Genomic DNA, 21,982 nt, shown 5'->3' on the forward strand with positions numbered 1-21,982 from the left:
TAACCACCAGCCACAGGAACCCACCAAAAGCCCAGAGACCCCATGCTACAAATCAGCTCCAATCCCCAAGGGTAGAGAGGGTCTTTAGAAATATGGCAACCTGCTGCCCCAGTCACTTTCGGAGGCGGGGGCTTTCTCTCTGCACCAGCTTCTCAGCCCCCACTTTCCAACCACGCCCACCACTACTCTGCCAGTGTCCTTGGAGGGCCATGCCAGGCTAGGAAGTGCTGGCATTCTCTTGCATCCTGGGGACAGAAGGGCGCACACCGGGCGCAAGGCTCAGGAGCACCTTGTCCCCAGAGCCTGTTTGCCAGTGCACTGCCCCTCTATTCCTGCTCCTCCTCCCTCCTCCTCCCTCCTCCTCCTCCTCCTCCTCCTCCTCCTCCTCCTCCTTCTCCACCACCACCACCACCACCACCACCACCACCACCTCCTCCTCTCTTCTCCCTCCTCCTCCACCACCACCATCACCACCACCACCACCACCACCACCACCACCACCTTCACCACCACCACCACCACCAGCTCCCTCCCTCCCCCACCCCTTCCTCCCTCCCTCCGCGCTCAGAGCTGCGGCTGGAGTCGAGCGCGCAGCGTCGCCCGCCGCCGCCGGTGCGGAGCGTGGGGAGCACTCGGCCACAGCCCTCGCCTGCCGCGGAGGGTCCTGCTCCGCACTGCTGGCCAGGCCGCCCAGTGCCCGGGCCTTTCCGTCCTTGGAGCGGATCGTTGCTCGCAGGGAGCTCTCCTGCAGCAACAGCGAAAGCTACAGCAGAGGCCGCGGTGGCGGCTGTGCCCATGCCGGGGTAAGTGGTGCCCTGGGCGCACAGGCGGGCGCGGAAGGGGTGGGCGCGCGAGCAGGCGGGGGGGGGGCGAGAGAGCGGCCCAGCAGGTGGCGCGGCGGCAGGTGGGGGTACGCAGGATCCCGCCCAAGGCACCTGCTCCCTACAGGCCTGGCCTGTATGTCCTTGCGGCACTATGGGTGCGCGTCACCCTGGGGCCTCAGAACTGGCGGGTAGCGCCCCGCACCCGCACTGTACCCTCACCCGCACCCTGCACCCCGCATCCCGCGCGCACGCGCATCTGTGTCTAGAGAGCAAGGCTGCTGGGGGCTGCGGGCTGCGGGTTGCAGGCTGCGGGCTGGGGCTCCTGGCAGGCATGCCAGGGGCGCCAGGCCTGGGCTGAGAGTCTAACCTCTGCGCACACACCTTCCCAGGGCTTCGAGGTACCCCCTCCCCCGCCTCCTCGCACTGTATCATCCTCCTCCTCACATGTTCCTACACTGTCCCCTGCACGCCCACATAGCTACCCAGCCGACCCTAACGCTGACATGGACAGTGCCACTGGCAAGTGGCAGAGCCACACTTGAACAAGTCCTTCATCTCTGCCAACAGCTGCCCTCTCCTCTTCACCTGTGTGACCTTGGCCAGAGGGTTTCAGTGGTGGGAAGCCTCAATATTCTTGGGTTTGAAGGCTTCAGCTCTGCTATTCTAGGATGTGGAGCCACTGGCAGTATCTCTGGAGCCCAGGAAGACCCACTCCTCTCTATAACTTGGTCTCCCTAGCGTTCTGTGAGCCACTATGAGGCTTGGTGACTCAGCCAACAGAGGAGGGGCAGAAGGCAGGGTCAGGGTTCAGGGTCCTGATGCCTCACCTGGGCAGGACAAATAGGCAAGGACTCATAGACTGGGAGCTCTGACCAGGGGCTCAGGAAGGATAGGGAAGTATGCAAGTATCCCTGTGTCACTCTTCTGCTGCAACATAGGCAGAGCCAGGATCTCCCCCTCCCCACTAAATGTTTGCCCCTCCAAGGACAAAGCCTGAGTGAGGCTACTACTTCTTTCACAGATGGGGCCTTGGGTTTCTGGCCTAAAGTGGGTCCTGGCATGCTACAAGATCAAGTCCCCACCCGTCCCCCCTAGCTCTCTACAAGGAGTTTGGCACCAGCCTGGCACATGCCACCTGCCACCCTCGCCCATAGCTCTGGGTTCTGGATCTTTGCCCTTGCTCCATCCTGATTATTGACCAAATTAAAGCAAGGGTTTGATTTTTTTAACCTACATGGACTTCCCTGGTGCCGGGAAGAAGCCTGACAGGGTGGGCACTTAGTTTCTGTGTGGCACATCCGTGACCTTGATTCTGCTGAATCTGCAGACTCACTAACAGGATGGAAAACCTTGATCTCTGTCCCCATTTATCAGACAGGATCATTGAGGCCCCAGGAGGTGAGGAGACTTGGCAGTACACTGAAGGCATGGATGGAGATCTCGTTGGTTTTTTTGTTTGTTTGTTTGTTTGTTCTGTTTTGTTTTGTTTGAGCAGATAGCTTTGGGTGCGCCAATAGAAATATGCAGGGTATTGTATGAATAATATCATAGAATCCACCTTCCTGAGCATCTCCTACATCCAAACATGATTCTAAGGAACCCCCTGGTGGAGCCTTCCATTAATCATATTCGAGAACCGATATGTTTATACCCACTGCTACCACCCTTCATAGACAAGGAAACTAAGGCTTCCTGGCTTGCAAAGGGGCAGTTGGAGGAATGGTCCAAGAGGCTGCCAAATTCTACTGGGACCTAGATTAGGCCTAGCAGAAGAGCTAAGGGTGAAGCTGACCCCTCAAGTCTGCACCAGAACAGACAGCTGGTCAGTCGGAAGGAACTGGGCACTTGTGGTCCTGGGGCATCGATTGACTGCCACTAGCCTCAAGGCAGGAGAGGACCAAGGGCATAAGCAGTCTTGCTCAGCTCCACCTGGTCCAATCCCAGGCCTGCCAGGTGGTTTGAGTGGAGGGCAGCCATGCTCTGGCGCAGAGGAGGTGAGGCAGGCAGATGGGAGCAGGGTGGGTGTGGGAGGGGGTTCTGCACAGAGCCAGAAGAAGAGCCAGTCCTTGGGGAAGGAAGCCCCCAAAGCTAGAAGCATGCTTGAAAGAGTGCCAGCCTCAGCAGAGAGAATGCCACCATGAGCCCCTGAGGGCAACCAGGGGCACCAGTAGCCTGTGGCAGACAACCCATCTTGGTCTCTAATGACAGGAGCTCCAGGCTGTGGTGCCAGCTCTATGCCTGATGGTTTCTGTGACCTTGACTGAGTCCCTTTCGTTATCCAAATCTGGGGGCAGGGTGCACCTTGCAGGTCCTGCACTGACATTTCAAGATCCCTAGCTGGAGATGCTGGGTTGAATCATTCAGAACAGAAGAGCTGAAAAGCTAGCCAGCGAGTGAGCAAGGCAAACGAGTCAGTGAGCAGAAGAGGCCAGCCTGTGGATCACTGCACACTCTATATTCCAGTTGGGCCCAGCCAGCCAGAGAGGCAGCCAAAGGAGGTTATAAAGAGCTGCCAGAGCCCCTCTGAACATGGCTGCTCTGAGATGAGCTTGGCTGAACACTTAGAGCTAATGCAACCATGTCCAACTTCTCCAGCCATTTGCCCTGCTCCCCCAACCTCTCAGTGAAAGTTGGTACTCCCTTCTGATCTTAAGCTGGTGGATTCTGTGATTCAGTAACAGTTGCTATCTCCATCCTAGGTTACTAGCACATCAAATGTCAATAATGACAACACTAACAATGAGAGTCACCAACAGTGCCCACTCAGATAGTGTTCTGAGTGCTACACAGACATCTCTTGTCCTGCCCTTCACTGAAATAATAGCTGGATAAAGCAGGTGCTGTTATTATCTACATTTGACAAATATCAGACTGAGGCTCAGAGAAGTTAGGTAACTTGCTCAAAGCCAACAAGCCAGAGGATGACAAAACCAGGACTGGTCCGTCACAAAGGCACCTGTTATGGTGTCCCTAGAAGTTTCTTCTGATTTCTCTAGAAGTATGTGTTGAAGGGAGCACTGAGTGTTTGAACTGACTGTCTGGGGAACCCTTCTCAGGTAAAGCTATAGATGGATACTTGGGAACATTTCCCAGCTCAGGAGCTGAGATATTGATTTCTTCACCCTATGTTCCCACTGAGAAATGGATAAAAGGTGATTTCTAGCCATCCAAAGCACATGGAGAATGATTCCCTTTCAGTAAATTATCTATGTGATACTTCCAGGGGCACCTCTAAAGAAAAAGCAAATAATTAACAGGGACCTGGACTGTGGCACTGAAGTCCCCCTGAAGCCTCTCAGTGCCCTTTCTGACTCCAGAGTGAGCCCTAGCTATACCCCAGACTGGCCATGGCAAATGGGGACCTGCAATGTACAGATGGTCCCTCATTGTCCCCTGTCATTTCCCAGCTTCTCACTGTTGCCCTCCTCCCTGCCATGACTAGACCAGTGTAAGTCAGGCCAACAGTGCCCAGCTGGATAGCCCTCCCCTGCCAGGACACCTTCTGTTGGGTGGGCGGTGCTGGCAGCAGGCCTGAAAGAAGCCTGAGGAGAAAGGTATGAACCACACATCACCAGGGCAGAAAAAAGGAGGTTCTCAGGTGTAGAGGAATTTGGGCATCTGAGACTGTGCCGGGGTTGGGGGAGGACAATTCCAAGGTCACACGGCTGAGTAGATGGCAAAAATGAAGCAGAGATACATGGTTCAGACAGACTCTTGAAGCACAAAAGGTTTCCAACAACTTGTGCCCAAATCAAAGATGTGCAAAAAGGGGATAATATCATTTATCTCAAAGTTTGCTTTTTTCCCTTCTCTTTTAAAATATTTATTTCTTATTTTATGTGCAAGTGTGTATGCCTCTGTGTGTGTGTGTGTGTGTGTGTGCGTGTGCTGTGTGAGTGCACACTATATGCATGCAGGAGTCTATGGAAGTCAGAGGGCAGCATCACATTCCCAAGACCTACAGTTACAGGCAGTTGCAAACCACCATGTGGGTGCTGAGAACCAAACCAGGTCCCCATGCAAGAGCAATAGGTGCCCTTAAGCACTGAACCATCTCTCCAGCCTGAAGTGTGCCTTTTTCAAAGGGATATAGAACCTTCTGTTTTGGTTCTCCCAGAAATGGGTACTTTCCTTGAAATAGGTTCTTTTCATGAACCCCAGTCTTGAGAGACACTTTCTAAACTAACACTATCTGATATACCCACAGCTATTAGCCACAAGTAGCAATTTAATTAAAATGAAATTATAAATTCCCTTCTTTGCTTGCACTGAATGTGTTACAAGTCCTTGGACTGGCTGCTAACTTCACTATTGGCTAAGGAGGTATAAATGTTCCCATCGCTGTCTTGTGGTACCATCTCAGTGTGGATGCAAATCTGACATGGGTCTTAAAGCCATCTGTCCTGTGCTTCCCTGTGGCATTCAGGCGCTAGTTTCAAAAGTAAGGCTCAGGTTCTCTGAGAAAACCTGCCAGAAATGAAGCCCTCAGGGAGTTCTGGGCACTCATGAGCATTTGAGGAAATGTTCTTTGATTAGCTAGTCTGATTGGAAGGCTTAACAGCTGAGGACACTAGATTTCAGGATGGGTTTGAGTGGTTTGCCTCTAGGAATGAGTGTGTTCCATTGTTGAGATGTGGCCAGCCATGCTAGGGGCCACATCTTATTGGTGTGATAGTCCTTGGGGATTCTGCTCCATAATCGTTGTGCCCTGTGTCTGGTTCTATGAGAGCAGAGAGGAAAGCTAAAGTGCTTCCCACCCTCACATAGCAAATGTACTTCACTGTGTTCATCAAAGAATCCGCTGCCACTGAAGCACCCAGCTGGCTGCATCCAGCAGCTTGGGTGGAGGCTGTGAAGCCAGGCTGCATCTCTCAGGGCTCAGCCTCCAACTTTGACGCTACCCTGCCCAGCCTGGCTAAGCAATTCAGACTTAGCCTCCACAGGAGCCACATGGGACTGGAAAACTTGTTCCAGCATCCTCAACAAGATGCCACTCAAAGTCCCTGCCACCCTCTCCCGACTCCTTGAAAGGGAGTAATGGAAGCAGATGGACACTCCAAGTTAGTCCATCCGTACCTTGGAAAGTCCATTAGTACCAAAGCAATGCTTCCCAAGGGCCAGCTCAGGTGCCTACAGACTTAGGAGCATGAAGCCCACCAAATCTGAGCAGAAGGGTACTATGTTAGGAATGGGAGGCCATAGCTGAGAGGCCCAGGAAGCACTGTATAAATAAGTAAGGTATTCTCTAGGGTTTCTCATATCGTTTTGTTTGTTTTTCATGACAGGATTTCTCTGTGTACCTGTGGCTGTCCTATAATTTGCTCTGTAGACCAGACTCGCCTTGAATTCAGTGACCTGCCTGCCTCTGCCTCCCGTGTTCTGGGATTAAAGTCATGGGCCACCACAGCCCAGCTGTTTTGTTTTTTTTTTTTTTTTTTTTTTACATTTGTTTCTTCTTATTTTAAAAAAAATAAATGCTACAGAACACAATCTTTTATTTTGTACTATTAAAAACATAGAATAAAATAAGATGTGGTAGCTCCTCTCCCACCCCTATTGTATCACCAAAGTACAAGCCAGTTTTCCATTCTATTGGACTTATTTGTGCTCTCTTTTCTCTGCATAACCTATTTATTTTTCACATTACTGTAATTACCCCACGGGCTCAATTGTGTGATCTATTTTTTACTTCACATACGCATTTTCTTTATTAATATAATCCCTTCTTAAATTAACTTTTTTCCAAAATGGACACAGTTTAATTTGTTTAAGTACTTACCACAAAAAAAATGTCTACTTGAACTGTGCCACAAAGAAACTGCAAATGATCACTCATTCATCTGACAATTATTTATCAGTCCCACTGATGTATCAGGGCAGTAATTACAATTTTTAATGGCTGAATAGTATTCTCTCAAGAGATTGTAATTCACTTAATTATTTGGCTATTTTTAGAACTCTAGGCAGCAGGATTTGTTTCCCTCTTTTGCATGAGACTCTGCTGAGCATCTTGGGGCAGAACATTCACCCTGTCCTGAGGAGAGGACCCAGACAACAGTGCAGCCTGCCAAGTAGCTCTCCAGAAGGGCTTCTGAATGTGCCAGAAGGGCTCACTCTCTGTAACCTTGCCAGCTTTAGGTATTCCATAAGTATCTAGGTCAGGTAACATCTACTCTTCTTTATCTTCAGCTAATTGCCATTAAAGGTGAACATTTTCTACATGTTTCTAAATTGGATCTATTTTGGTTTTAGTAAATTACCTGGTCTTAACTTTTATTTATTGGGGTTTTCAATTTTTTATATGTTTTGCTTAAGAGAATTAATTTATATAAGGGAAATAATAGTATGATATATTTATGGCAAAACATTATAATCTCTTGGTTCTTTGTCTCGATTTTGACCACTCATAAGATGAACACTTTTCTGATGCCCCACATGGAATCTAGGGTTATAGAATCTCTTCTTTTATTTAACATTTTAAAATTTTATGTATATGTGTTTTGCCTGTATGTCTGTGCCTGGTGCCACAGGAAGCCAGGAGAGGGTGTCAAATCCCCTGGAATTTGAGTCCCAAATGGTTGTTAAGGTTCCATATGAGTGCTGGTAACTAGACCCAGGTCCTCTGTAAGAGCAGCAAAGAGCATCCAGTGATTTTAACCACTGAGCCATCTCTCCAGCCCCATTACATGATTTCTTTACAAAATTCTAAGAGCTATCAATTCTAGGTTTATTCACCCCCTCCTCATTTGTAATTCGTTCAAGATAGTTAAAACGTTTTATTTCTGTACTAGAGTTGATGCCAGGGGCCTTTGGGCATGTCCCACTGGAGCCACCTCATGCCTCCCATCCATTTTGATTTAGAGTTTTAAATTTATTGCCCAGACTGGCCTTGAACTTACAGTTCTCTTGAACTTACAGTCTTTTTGACCTCAGCCTCTCCAATAGCTGGAATTACAAGTATGTGACCCCATACCCAGCAAAATGTTAAAGTCTCTAATCCAGGAGTCACCTTGGTAAACTGTCAGATAGTAAATATATTCTAGTGTGCAGAATACATTGTCTCTATCACACCTGCCACACTCTTTATGGGAAACAAACAGACACAGACCATATGAAAATGAACAGGTATGACAATGTGCTAATAAAACTTTATTCAAAAGCATATTTTGCTGGATTTGGCCCTTGAGCTGTCATTACTAAACCTTATTTCATGCAAAAGAAATTAATTTCAGGAATATGAGGTAAGAAAGCAATGTGTGCTCTCAGTCAGGTTTATAGCCACCACTCCCCATTTCCTTTATCAAGTTATTTGTTCCTTAAAGAGTTTGTATTGAATCTCTCATCTTACCCCCAAAACAAACCCCATTGACGTATTCTATGGCTTCATTGGAGTTCCTGGACAACAAAAGCACAAATAGAGCTTCCTGACTAAATAACAGAAAAGCAAGGAGGGAATCAAGGAAGAGGAGAGATGAGGAAGACTCTGTGGCCATTCCATTTCAACTGATGCCCACCTTGAATGGTAACCACTAGCCTCTTTCTCTGAATGAGCATGTTTGAGAATGAGCCATCCCATTTTCCCTTTCTGAACTCATTTGGGAACTTTTTTATTCCCTAGACTGTCCCAGAACTCAGAATTCCTTTCACACTGGTATTTTGCCACAAACCAGAACCAGGTTATAAAAATATGTTGACGTTGCTAAACTAAAGTTTACATGGATGAATGGTCAAGGCCATGATGGTGGTGTGGGGCATAACAGAGCGAGGAGGGATTCTTGATCCACATTAGGCCATCTCTACTGAAACCATTTGGTGTTTGCAGAGCACAGCTCTGTTTCCAGGGCAGACCTATATCACATCTCAGACCTCAACTGACTGCCTCTTCTGGCAAAAGGGTCTTTTCCTCTCCCCATGGGCTTCATCTCCATTTCTCCCAGTAGACTATGGGACCATCTTGGCTTGGAGCCATGGGTCTGGAACAAATGACTGTGGTCCAGGAATAACTGGTCCAGGGTTTGAGATTCCTAGGGAGTACCAGGAGGGAGGCTGCCAGTGGGAATGGGAACCTAGTGTGGAAAATGAGGGAAGGAGGTGTGTATGGTACATGGAAGGGACAGACTCTGTTCTCAGCACCTCTCCCACACAATGTAGTCTCCCTTGTGGCCCGTGACTCATTGGCTCCCAAGCCCAATGAACAGTGGGTGGACCTTTGTTTGGAAAAGGCCCTATCCTGGGGAACCAAGCAAGAATAACCACTACAGTTTATTCTTTGGGTCCAGGGAGGAGAGAGGGCCAGGCCTGGTGGTGGGGATTAGCTTCCTGGGATCCTTGGACTGATCCAATGGCCCCTGGGAGGTCCATTGGGCTGTCTGGGCATGTACCTGAGTCCAAAGAAGGAAGAACTCTTTGGCTGCAGGCTGTGTCTCTGCTACCCTTCCATAGAGGAGGAACAGAACCATATCGTTAGAATCATCTTAGGGGATGAGTGGAAAAAATTCTACATGCCTATCTCCCAAGGAGAAGCTTTTTGCAACTACACTACCCATCAGTGCCTCTCCCAGTTCTCGGCCTCATGAGGTATCTATGAGCATCTATGGAACAAGTGGGGAAACCTAGAGGAGGGCCCGGATTGAGCCCATGGTGGGCTCTGCAGTCTCCTGAGGGGACATACCTGGACCACTGACTTAGTGTTCGTGGCTACCCAATAGACACTGCAGAATCTTTGAGGTACAAAGCTCAATCCATGAGATCCTGGTGGCATCCAGGCCCTGGGTGACCTTCAGGTTTTGCCATCACAGCTGGTTGGGATTTGTGAGGCTGCTGGAATTGTATCTGGCAGCCTTTCAGATGACCCTCCCTGGGCTGCAGCTTCTAAGGCATCCTTTCTTGGGACTACCATGGGTCACTGGCCTTTACTTCCTCTGTTACTACATTTGACAAAAGGCAGCAGTTTTGGTCAACCTAGGAGAGCGATGCCTAAACCTGAAAGTGCTGAGTCGTTGCTTCTGGGTCACAGAGGTAGCAGCAAGAGTTGATTCCCATATCTAATATGTTTCTATCCCCATCATTCTTGCCCTCTCCTCTGCTAAGAATATCATGGTCAAGGCTTTTTCAAAGGGAAGAAAGGTAGATTTGAGACCCATGTAGCCTCAGACTTCCACTCACTGACAAGCCCATTTTTATAGCTCTTTTTCTACATGGATTGGTCCTCTGGGTGAGTAAGTTAAATTGCAAAAGGGGCCCAAATAGGCTACTTTATGAGCATTTGGGACTCCCATACGTTCAGCTCCTGACCTTGATGCCGGTGAATCCCTCCTACCCTGACCTCTGCCTGGTGGCCCAAGGATTTCAACCTGCTTCCAGAAACAAAGCCCCTACACATAGGGCCTGTTTCCCCAAGAGGACACATTCATGTCCTGGTAGTCTTTTTATCTAGTCCCAGCTTGTCCTAGCTGAAAGGACTCAACCTAGCCTGTAGCACCAATGGATTCCAGCTGTCTATAATTTCCTTAATTACCTGTTTAGGTCTTGGCTATTTCCGGTTGCTAGGCTGACTCTGAGATTGGACTGGTACCTCAGTAGACAGCAGAGCTAGGAGATTTGGGTGTCCCTCCTTCCAGCAGGGAGTTTTCTGGCTCTAAAGAACTGGAGGACTAGAACCTGCTGCCTCCTGTGCTTTCACAGGAGGCTTTCACAAAGGCTAGCTATGGTGGATTTGTGTCTCCTTGCCTCTCAAGAGACTACAGGGTGTCCCAGCTGTCTGTGCTTTAGGGCAGGAGGGAAGTGGGGGCCAGCATGTGCAGGACGCGTGCGGGGGCGGGGCGCAGGGCTGGCTTGGCTCCTGCTGCATTGCAGCTTTCTGCCCGCACAGCTCGCTGTAATTGGATAATTAGTGTCATTATGCTTCCTGCCTATCGGCTTCTCCAGCTCCTGCTCCCCAGCTCTCTCCTTTTTCAGCTTCTGCCTTCTCTGGCAGAAAACAAATGACTGTCCCCTTTCTCCATGGAGAGTCATGACCCCAGTAATCATACTGCATGGTCCTTTCCAGAGAGGAGTTTTCAAGTTCCCTTTGTGACCCAGAGTCATTCAGCAGTGTAAGAACCACTTGTGTGGGCATGTTGACTCATCCCACAAAAACATTCCAGGGACCCCAGAGTGATGTGGGATCCAAGTAGGCCTAGGGATGGCCACTAAAATGGGAAAACATCCTGAGAGGCACATCAGTCCATCCTGGTCAAACAAAATGTTCTGACCTCAGCAGTGAAGCCTGGTCCTGCTCTTTGAACTCTGGGGCCTGACTGATATCAGCTTCAGAATAGATAGAGGTGGAAGGTTTGGGAAAGACACATGAGGCAGAACTGACAGACTGAACAAAGTCCTTGCCCTGCCCTGTTTTTCTTTCCCTGGCCTCCAGAGAAATGGATCAAGCACCCTGAAGACTTGTACTGAGTGAATACTAACTCAGCAAGAAAAGATGAAGTCCTGTTTCCAGGGAGGCTGAATGACTCTGCAGCCAGCGCTTGATCTGTAGAAGGACGCAGCCTACCCAGTCACTTTATTAACTATTTGAATTGGTTCTAATCAGGTGTCCATTGCTTTCTTGGATGTGTTAGGCAGTCACTTAGCAAAGGAGCCATACAGAATTCTCTGAAGACAAGTTCGCATATGCTTCTACTCCTTGCTGGTGATATGACTTTGAGTAAGTTCCTCAATCTCTATACCTTAGATGCCTGTACTCCACAGTAGGTATCCTCATCCCTTGACATAGAGCTTCATTGTGCAGAACAATAATAATCATTCCCACAATGCTTTGGTGCACAATATTCAGCACAGTCCCTTAGCTTGGCTTGGCTTGCATGTGACAGAACTGACCTTGCATCGCTTTCTTATAGTTCTGTCTTCTCCCTTCTGCTTTGACAAGAGCACTCATGACATTGACAAATAATACAGATGAGAATGAGTTAGGTTAAAGGTGGTTGCATACAGAGAACTCATAAATGCTATTTAGAAATTCCTGGAAAGATTGGAAAGCCTCCTAACACCCCATGCCTAAATTGGGCACATAGTGAAAGGGGGAGGTTTGAGTTTGTCCCTCTGAATCTTCAGTTGCTTCAGCTTATGGAGCTATCCTTTTTAGTGGAATTGGGAATAATAACAGCTCTGTCAGCAAATAAGTTCATTTCTGGCTCACATAGAAGTCTAGCTGTACAACCTGTAGCTGCTATGATGATTTCTTTGTATATAGGTATCTGGGCTCCTATATGATACATGTAGATCCATATGCAAAATGACACAAGAAAACCATTACCACCTGATCCTCACACCAGCATTTCAGCAAGCAGGATAAAGAAGAGCAGAGGAGAATATGTCACTTCTCTTTCACGTTTCAACTTGAACCTGGAAGTTGTTCCTGTCACTTCTATTTATATCCCATTGGCCAGAGTATGGTCACATGGTCATATGTAGCTGCAAGAGAGTCAAAAGAATAAAGTCATTGACTAAACAATAAGACATCTAGCTAGGAAAATATCATATAGTCTCTTCTAGAACCTTCTTAGGGTCTATTAGCACTTCCCAAAGCCATTTTGGCACTAGGGGTTGAACTCAGGGCATCATGATAGCTAAGCTGTGTCCCAAGCCTACTTTTACTTTTTTATCTTGAGACAGAGTCCCACTAAATTACTCAGTATAGTCTTGAATTCATTCTATATCCCAGTCAGGTCTTGAACTTTCAATCCTCCCATCTCAGCCTGCTAAGCACCTGGAATTAAAGGCTTTAACAAACCACCAGGCCCTGCTTCCAAAGCATTTTATGTATAGAATTCACCCATCTTGAGGCTAGGCTTTACCCCAAGTGATTAGACCATCCCTCCTGAGGATGGACTGGGCTTGCTACTCCCAGGGAAGTTCTGTCAGTAGCTAAAAGGGAGGGAGTACATACCTGCTCCAACCATTTCCAAGTAAGAAAGCAATTTAGGCATCATAACAGTAGGCCACTTGTTTAGAATGCTTGGACCAGGGGGTCTACCCCTAGCACCACAAGACTTAAACAAAAATGGTCCAAGTGGATGGGCAATAATGGTAATAGCAGCCAGCACATAGCAGGAACAATGAACACAGACTGCGGGATGTGCATAGGGTATACGAGGAAAGGGATTACCTAGGTTGCCATGTCCCTGACAAGGATCTCCCTTAATGCTCGTTTCCACATGAGCAGAATGGACTGCTGATTTGACTTGTCCAAGGAGTGAGATAATATGACTTGGGATACCACAAAAGACCACTCAATCTCCTCATCTACCACCTTGGATACAAATAAGAAAAGTGGCTTTTTCCTTTTAGCATTATAGAAAACAACACATAACACAAAACAGGACATCTCCACCATTAGAGCCAACAGGCTTGAAGCATGTACCACATCCTCATTGCTGTGCCACCACCAGCACCATCAATCTCCAAAACTTGCTTATTGTCCCAAGATGCAGCTCAGCCCCACTAAACACCAGCTCCTTATCCTCCTCTCTAGCCCTCAGCACCCATCATCCTACTGCCTGTCTCTATAAAGATAGTGACTCTCAGGACCTCCAAGAAGTAAAGCCAGACAGGCTTTGTCCTTTTATGTCAACCACATTATAGCATGTGTGGGAGTCCCCTACCTTTTAAAGGCTGACTGATGTTCCATTCTAGGCAAATGGAAGGACACCCAATCTGTTTGTCCCGTTGAGCATCTGTGGACATTGGGCTGCTTCCACTTTTTGGGTATAGTGAATAATATTTTTGTGAGCATAGCTATCCAAGCATCTGTGGGTCTTGGTTTTCTACTCTTAGGAGATGAGGAGCTACTGTAATATGATGCTGAATGTTTTCAGAAACTGCCATGTATGTTGCATTGTGGCTATAACATCTATCATTCTTTCCTGTGGCCTATTCTGACTGGAGAGCTTGGAGCCCTACCAGAACCTATAAAATAGGCAAATATATGGCCACAAACTTGGCTGGGAATGGGATGCCCTTGAAAGGTGTTTGATTGGGTGGAGGTCACAAACCCCCTTTTGGAGTGGGCAGATTGCTAGGTGGGAGGGTCATGCAGGGCTTGCCTGGGCTTCCCTAGGTGAGAGACTAAAGTGATTGGTCATCAATTAGATGTTGACCTATCCTCAAACAAGGATAGAATTAGGCATTGTCTGGAGCCCTACAATCCCTAGGATTCTGGGTGTGGGTTTTTCTGGGATCCATAATCCTTGATTGGCGCCTCTATGGGGACTTCTTTTCCTATGTGCATCTGTCTTTCCTCAGGATGAGAAGGGTCCCTATCGCCTTGCTGACAGCCCCCAGCCAATTCTTCAGGTGTCCTTGGTAGACTTGCCTATAAGGGCAGGACTTAAGGCAGGTGGATGCATAAGCAGGGAGGGGTACATACCATGGTGGCGGTTGACCCTCTTCTGTTGTTATTGTTTTTGCTCAAAGCTGTTCTGGGCTTAAAGCTATTCTGCGGCTGCAGCAGCAATAGCAGAGTGTGCACAGATTGTACCAGGAACAGGGGGAGGGCAGAATGGAATCAGAGGGGGGGTTCTGTCCCTTTAAATCTGTTTTCTTGGTTATTTCCTCCTCTTTTCCCATCCTCCTCCCTCAACCAGCAAAAGTGGTGGAGCTGTGAGGGCCCAAGAGCTGCAGTGACAGTGTCTCTGAAATATTAATGAGGCTTTTCTCTGCCTGGATCCTTCCCTCCCCCTCTCTGGCTATATGCTGGCCTTGTCCTTGGGTGGTCACCAAGGTGTATCAAGCAGAAGGGTGGGGCAGAAATGGACAAGAAGGAAAGGGCCCTGTGGCGAAAAGAAAGATGTGGGAAATCAAGGGTTAAAGCACAATCCCCAGGCTCCCAGGCCAAGCCTGTATCTGCCCCCATCATGTAAGACCCAGGAGTGGACAGCCAGCTGCCCTCCTCCCAGACTTTCTCCCCACCTGCTCCCTAGCCGGGCCCCAGGCCCCACCCAGTGTACAAGTGTGGCTGGGATGTCTGACTATAAGGCAAGAACTAGGCCTCTGCTCCTATTCCTGGAACTTCTCTCTACTACATGGGGCAGGCTGGTGTTTTCTAGGTGTCTGGAGATAGAGAGAGGCTGGAGCCTATTAATTCAAGGACTGTCCCCCCACCCCACCCCCTGTGAGTCACACTGCTGAGCCCTAGTCATATCTGGAAGGAGAGTCCTAATTTGGTGAGTCCATAGGGAGATACTAGTGGGTGGTGAAAGGGCCCAAGGTAGAAGCTTGTGCCAATCAGCCCAAGCTTCTGCCCCCTGCCCATCTAGATAGACTCTTGCTTTGGGTCCTGGACCTGGCTGTAGCACCAAGACATTGGCAAGCCCAGGAGCCATATACTGGATTTTTTTCCCAGGGAAACTGCTCTTGTCATTCAGAGCCCAGAAACTAGGAAACAACCTGGGACTGGGACTTCCTGGCCTGCAGCTGGTGCTGGTGTCCAGTGGTATCTACTCCAAGAACGGGGACAGTACTTGGTGGCCATATGTCCCATTACTGGTATGAAACATGTGTTCACACAGACTTGGCTGGTGCTAGGTAAGGGCAATTCTGGACTGTTTCCAGTCAGTATAATGAATTTTAATGCATTTTTAAAGTTCTGACATGGGGGATAGCAATGGATTTTTCTCTCTATTGCTTGACCCTTCTTAACATGAGGCTGGGCAGCCCCATAGAGCAAGTAGAACAAAAGGTTCTACCTGAGCCTGTTGGGGAAGCTTCTCAAGGGTAGCAACGCGGTGTCTTAGTGTGGGCAGCTAGGACTCACCTCTGACCATCAAGCAAAGCTTAACACCTAAGGTCTTTGGTCCCATCTGAGCCCCAATTCCCCCTGTGAAACAGATATTGTGCAAAGTGAGCTGCAGTAAGGGTTGGTGGTTTTTGTTGTAGTTAGTGTTATCCCACGGACACTGACAACTCAAAGTTTAGTGTTAAGAGTGGGGTCACAAGAGGAAACCCAGAAGCAGAGGGTTCTTCCCTCAGGAACTGCTCAAAGGAAGCAAATATATGAGACGGGGAAGAAGAAGGGAGGGGAGGGAAAGAAGGAGGAGGAAGGGGGAGGGGAGGGAGAGGGGGGGAGGGAGGAGGGCAGGAGGGGGCTAAGAAGGAAGAAGCTTGGTCAAGCTTGGTCAAATCTGGTCAAGCAGATATGAGTCAGTATGTGCTCTATTTGGGCCTCAAGGGATTAAAATGTCCAGACCTCACTAGAGGGAAGAGTCTAGAAAGCATTTTGGGTAGGTGATGGGTCTGGACTTGTGCTATCTTCTTCAAAACCCTACTCTCTCCTACAGTAGCAGCCTGTTGACAGTCACACAGTGAGGGTAAGCTGAGCCAGAGAATCAATGCAAGTTTCTAAGCTCTGCTCTCTCTCTCTCTCTCTCTCTCTCTCTCTCTCTCTCTCTCTCTCCCTCCCTCCCTCCTCTCTACTCTACTCTACTCTACTCTACTCTACTCTACTCTATGATGTTGATGTTGGCCAATTTGTGCCAGGCTGGAGCAAAATGCCAGAAGGCCCGAATGCCCCTCTGTAGAGGATCTCAATTCAATTAAGCCAGTTAAGGTCTGAAAGGTGAAAGAGCACAGAGATGGTACATTCCCCGCCCTTTTGATGCCTACAGGCCATTCTCGGCAGCCAGCCCAGGCCGGAAAGTCTGTCAGGCCTGCAGAACTGATAGGCCAGGTCACTTCCGTTCTTGGCCATTTCAGTGATGACTGCTGTCCTTATTAAAACTGGGGGAGGCCATCATCCAGGTTTATAGACAACCCAGGGATGAAGAGAACATATGCCTTCTGTTCTCTCCAGCAGCCAAGAGTCACTCAAAAGGGCCTCCTCTCAACTGATGCCCTCTATCTGTCCTGTGGCCTGTTGGGTGAATGAAGATGAGGAAAGTTTGAGTAGCCACACCTTCTGGCTTCATGCTGTGCAGGATAGTGCTGCTACCTTCCAGAGCTCCAAGATTTTCCCCTCTGTGAACCAGGCCCCATTCACTAATTTCTCCAGCCCCATCGTCATCTGGGATAGATCACTCAGTGCATTTTTGGCAATTCAGTGGTCAACAATGTGTCTCAAAGAGTTAAGGATGCAGGTAAATGTATTTCCTATTTATTCATGGCTATGACCAGCCCTGGGAAGTAGGAATGGACTATGGGATCTTGGACTCAGCAGCAATTAATTATGGCTGGAAAACTAACTGGTAAATACATTCTAGAGCATGTTCCACAGGAACTTTAACTAATGGAAGCCTTTGGAGGTCAACAGGTGGTGACAAGAGAGAATGATGTGTTTTTGGAGCTCAGACATGGTCTCTGGTAGAATGAGTGATGGCTGGTGTGGGGCATAGGTCAAGGTCAGAGGGAGGACTGGAGATTGAAAGTGTGGCAGAACCAACATGGATTTTAGGTAGACTTTCCTGGAGTGGTGGAGTCTAGGCCAGAGAAGGGGTTTCAGGCAGTGTGGCAACCAATTGCTAGCCTATAGGGAGATCTCTGTTGATAGACAGAGTGTCAGGTTTGTTTAGGGAAGGGGATGAGAAAAAGGGAACTAGCCATGCCTGCTAGTCAGGGTGTTGGGGGGGATACTGAGATGGGAAGGGCAGTCACAAGGAGCAGGGGTGCTGTGAGCTCCAGAAGTTCCTCTGAATACAAGGAAGTAACATGGCTTGACCTCGTCAGAAACAATGGCCTTACCTCCCTACCTCAGGTCCTTAACTATGAGTCATTGAAGGTCCAGCCATCTTCAGCAATAACAGCATTCCAAAGTCAGGAGCAGCTCTACACTGGAGGTCAGGAACAGGGAGGAGGAGGCATGACAGAAACCTGCCAGTTATGTTAGGGAAGTCCTGGCCTCCTTCAGGACTCCTGGGCCTGGGTAACTGTAGCAATGACCTACAGGTACCTGGTCTGAAGAACATGTACCCATCTCAGAGCCCAATAGGCTATTCACTTCACATTCCAAGCCTAAGAGCTCCCCCATCTCCAGGTGGTCAGAACAGCTGAAAAGATTAATGGAGTAAAATCCTTCATCTGGCTTCCCTTTTCCAAAGAGTCCCTGTGGAGTCCTTAGGCAACTCGGCTGGGAACATGCAGGTCCTCAGATGGAGCACTGGGAAAGCTCAGGGCAAATAGGCCCTTACCTATGAGGGCATCAGAGCCTGAGACAAATACTGGCTACCCTTCCACAAGCGCTGAAAGTGCCCCAGAACCCATGGGGCTCCTCTCACATTTTCACTGGAGAGTACATGGTTACATATAGCTTGTTGATCTGGCCTTTCCTAGCAGCCTTGCCTGACTAGGACCTAAGAAGCTGACTCATAGTTGGGCTGTGCTGGCTGAAGCCTGTGCCTACCCAGACAAATCAGACCCATTCATCTTCTCCAGAAGCCAGCAGGCTGGGGGTGGCAGAAGTAGAGGACAGAACTCAAAACTGACAGGTACACTCAACTGCCTATGCACTGGAACTTCAGGGAGCAACTGGAGCTCAGGTCAGAGAGATGAAGGTAGTCAGGATATCATCCTAAGCCAAGGTCAGCTGGGGTAGGTGTTGAGAGAGGCAGATACCAGTTGAAAGCTGACATAGCTACATTGAAGCAGAAGTCTCAGTTTTGTTTTGTTTTTTTTCTGGTTCTGTCATTTCCCTTAACCAAGGCTCAACTTCTTGTGCCGACAAGAGAGTGATATTTATCACCCCCTCCTAGGTGGTTGGCATGGCACATTCACAGAGTGCTGGTGGAAGGAACACACTCTGCTCAGCTTCCCATGGGTCCACTGCTTGCCCCTGGCATCTCTGAGCCAGTGCTTCTGGCTGCTGCTGCTCAGCCAAGCAAAAGGCCCACAGTCCCTGCCCCTCCCCCAGCCCTGCTTAGCTGCTTCTCCTTCTTTCAGTCTTTTCTTCTCTTTGTCCTTCCTAGAGGCATTCCCTGAAACCCCAGGGCTTTGAGCCTCTGAACAGAACCTTATTTCTACAGCTCAGCCACACAGAGAAAATCAACTAGTTTAGTCTTGTTGATCTCTAACAAAAAGCCAGTGCCAGCCATGTAGTAGATGCTCAATAAATATTTGTTAGATGACCAACTGGGAAAAAGATGCATGGGATTGGAAAGATAAGGAAGTCATCTTGTATTTGCCATTTTCTTCCCATGTCTCCTAGAAGTGAAGGCTGCTCCATATAGAAACTGATGAAACGATTAACACTCAGGTGCCCAAATAGTGAAATGGTGACCATTTGGGATGGACATTTTCTAAGTGCACCCCTCTCCCACCCAGCACACCTTGTTGATGGCACACACACACTTTTTCTTGAGAGTTTAAGTTCCATTTTAGGAGCATGAGTGGGAATGTTTCATTGCTCCCTAAAGCATCTGTTCTTCCTCTAGGTGTGATACTCTCAGTTCATAGTTCAGAGGAACTAACCTAGAGAGCAGAGGTCATGGAGTTCACCAGCTCTATTTTAGCTGCATGAGGGCCTTTTTGCCTTTCTTCTGGGCTTCAGGTTATTTTTTCCCACCAGTGATTCTACATCAGAAACCTAGATGGATTTCTGAATTCCGATTTTGAGGGGATTGTTCTGAACCAGGAGTTTTTCCCCAAGAGTGAGAGGCCTAGTCCAGCCCAGCATGTTGTTTGCTGATAAAGGCCAAAGCCTTGTGCTCTGTAGGAACAGATGTGGCAAGTTTGGTACATGGCTTTGACAGGGGGAGGACAAGTCCAATGGGGCCTAATGGCTGCATTCAGACCCCATGAAGGCCAAAGATGCAGCTCCAAGGGATAGCAATTTCCTAGGTAAAGTAAGGTCCAGTGCTGCAGAAGATAAATATAATAAATGTAATAGGCTCAGGAAGCTGGACAAAGGGGGAGATTGTATGATCTGGTAGTGCTCTGGATGTTTTCAGAAAGGAAGACCATAGCTCCTTTGTCATCTGGATGTGGTACCAGTATGTCATCAGAGTTACTAGTGACCTGTGTTTGTTTTGGGCTTTCTCCTGTGTGCCCTATTCTGGTCCCCTCCACTTTCATTTCCCTTGCCCCTATCCTCCTCACCCTGTCCATTCCTCTTTACTTCTTTCCCTACCTTCCCCCTTTTATTTTCTACTCTCTGCTTGCCACTGGGCTTCCTCCCCTCCTTCTCCACCTACCCCCAGGTACTCTGAGGGCCACAGAAAAACCCTTTACACTCAACCTTGATAAGGAGCCCAGCTGGCCTCTTCATAGCTCAGTCTATCCCCTGGAACTCTGAACAGCCCAGTCCCGAGCCACTGAGGGCTGCTGGGGATTTAGAGCAGAGCAGTGGGCACTGTTTAGGCAAGAACAGTAAGTAAGGTGACAGGGTCAAGTAAGAAGCTAATGATGGGCACTGATCTCTTGTGCATATGTACTGCCTTCCTTCCAAATGGATTTTCAAGTGGATTAAGGAAACAGTAAGAGCTAGCTGGTGTCTCCCCACCTAACAAACCCTCTACCTCTGGATGGTCATAATAGGCAGGACTTGGGGGGGGCATCTATCTGGTGAGACCTGAGAGGTCAATTTGGCACTTGTAAGTGATAAAGCACACTGAATGAAGATGTGCAGAGTAATCCCAGAACCCTGGTCCTTCATTTTTGTCTGAACCAGTCTCTTGGCATCTTCTTTCTTCCTTTTCCCCAGGTGTTCACACTTAGCTTCTTTCCCACCACCACCTTGCCTCACCTCAGCACTGGGATCTTAGGTGGCCACCTGTCCCTAGCTATTACTGAGCTGAGGCTACACCTGTGAGAAGGCTGACAGACAGGATGGGTGACATGGCGAACAGTTCCATTGAGTTCCACCCCAAACCCCAGCAGCAGCGGGAAGTGCCTCATGTGGGTGGCTTTGGATGCACGCTGGCAGAACTACGCAGCCTTATGGAGCTCCGAGGTGCTGAGGCACTGCAGAAGATCCAAGAAGCCTATGGGGATGTCAGTGGGCTGTGTAGGAGACTAAAGACCTCACCTACTGAAGGTAAGTCCACCAAGTTGGACAGGGAAAGGAGAGCCTAGAAACAGGTCTTCTTCCCCTTGGGGCACCTCAGGGCTTGTGGTGCTTCTGCTATGACTACCTTAAATGGCTCTGTGTAGGTAAGACCTAGTTGACCCATGAAGGACACAGAAACTGGGACCCTGATGATTACCCTCTGCTCAGACACTTTCTCTTGACTGGAAGGTACTTTGTTCAGGGAGAGATTATCATCCATTGGGCAACTAAATTTTGAGGGCATAAGTTGAGCCCTCATCCATACCTCTGTGATCAGTCATTTTCCACCCTACAAGAAGAAAAGAGAGGGAAGGGCAGATTAGGGTCACTAAAGGTGGAGGGTCCAAATGGAAACCCTGAGCTTTCTAAGAAACAGAGCAGTGCCAACAGTCTCCTACCAAAGGAAGAGGAAACCATGGCCTCTGTCTATATATTTGAGTTCCATGTGCTGAAACTTGAGCTCAGTTAAGAGGAACCAGAAAAAAAAAGGAGATGCAGTGTGGAAGCCCTTTGGAGCTCAAGTTTAAGGGGTCATCTCCATGGGAAGGAAGGGGTGGTCTAAGGATTGCTCAGAAACATTTGAGTCTTGTGAGAAAAGCAGACCAAAACTAGGGCCCATTAGTCATATTATCCATGGCAGTGATTGGGACTGGGGTGATTGCCCAGTAGGTGAAGTGCTTGCTGTACAAACATGAACTTGTGAGTTTGAGTTTTCCAGCTCCCATGTAAAAAGCTAAACATGGGTGTGTTCCTGAAGTCATGGCACTGAGGGAGGCAGAGATAAGAAAAATCTGTGGGGCTTGTGTATCAAGTGAAAATTCCATCACAATTAGGTGGAAACAACTGGGGAAGACACTAGACATTTACCTTTGGTCATGAGCATATATGAGCACACACACACACACACACACACACACACACACACCAATGAACATAAGTGACAGCAATAACAGGCTGTCCCAGAGAGGTAGGAGCCTGAGGCAATGCAGGTTTCACACCAGTGAGCCTCTGGATGAAACATGGTGAGAGTACTGTAGAGTATCGTTGAGGTCTGACTGCCATCTTGGGTCCTCAACTCCCTGGTGCTGGTGTCTTCTGTGGTAAGACTAGGATCACCTAACTCTAGCCCCAGATT

General features: G+C 48.5%; 1 protein-coding gene across 1 annotated transcript in view; it reads left to right on the forward strand.

Moving 5' to 3' along the window:
- The first annotated feature begins 569 nt into the window (after nucleotides 1-569).
- Atp2b3 (ATPase plasma membrane Ca2+ transporting 3) overlaps nucleotides 570-21,982 on the forward strand; it is a 67,624-nt gene continuing 46,211 nt past the window's right edge. Inside the window, 2 exon segments of the mRNA XM_032889591.1 lie at nucleotides 570-803; nucleotides 20,503-20,835. Of these exon segments, the coding sequence (XP_032745482.1) occupies nucleotides 20,628-20,835 (208 nt within the window). The 5' untranslated portion in view covers nucleotides 570-803; nucleotides 20,503-20,627.

This window comes from Rattus rattus, chromosome X (assembly GCF_011064425.1).
Source record: "Rattus rattus isolate New Zealand chromosome X, Rrattus_CSIRO_v1, whole genome shotgun sequence".
NCBI lineage: Eukaryota > Metazoa > Chordata > Mammalia > Rodentia > Muridae > Rattus > Rattus rattus.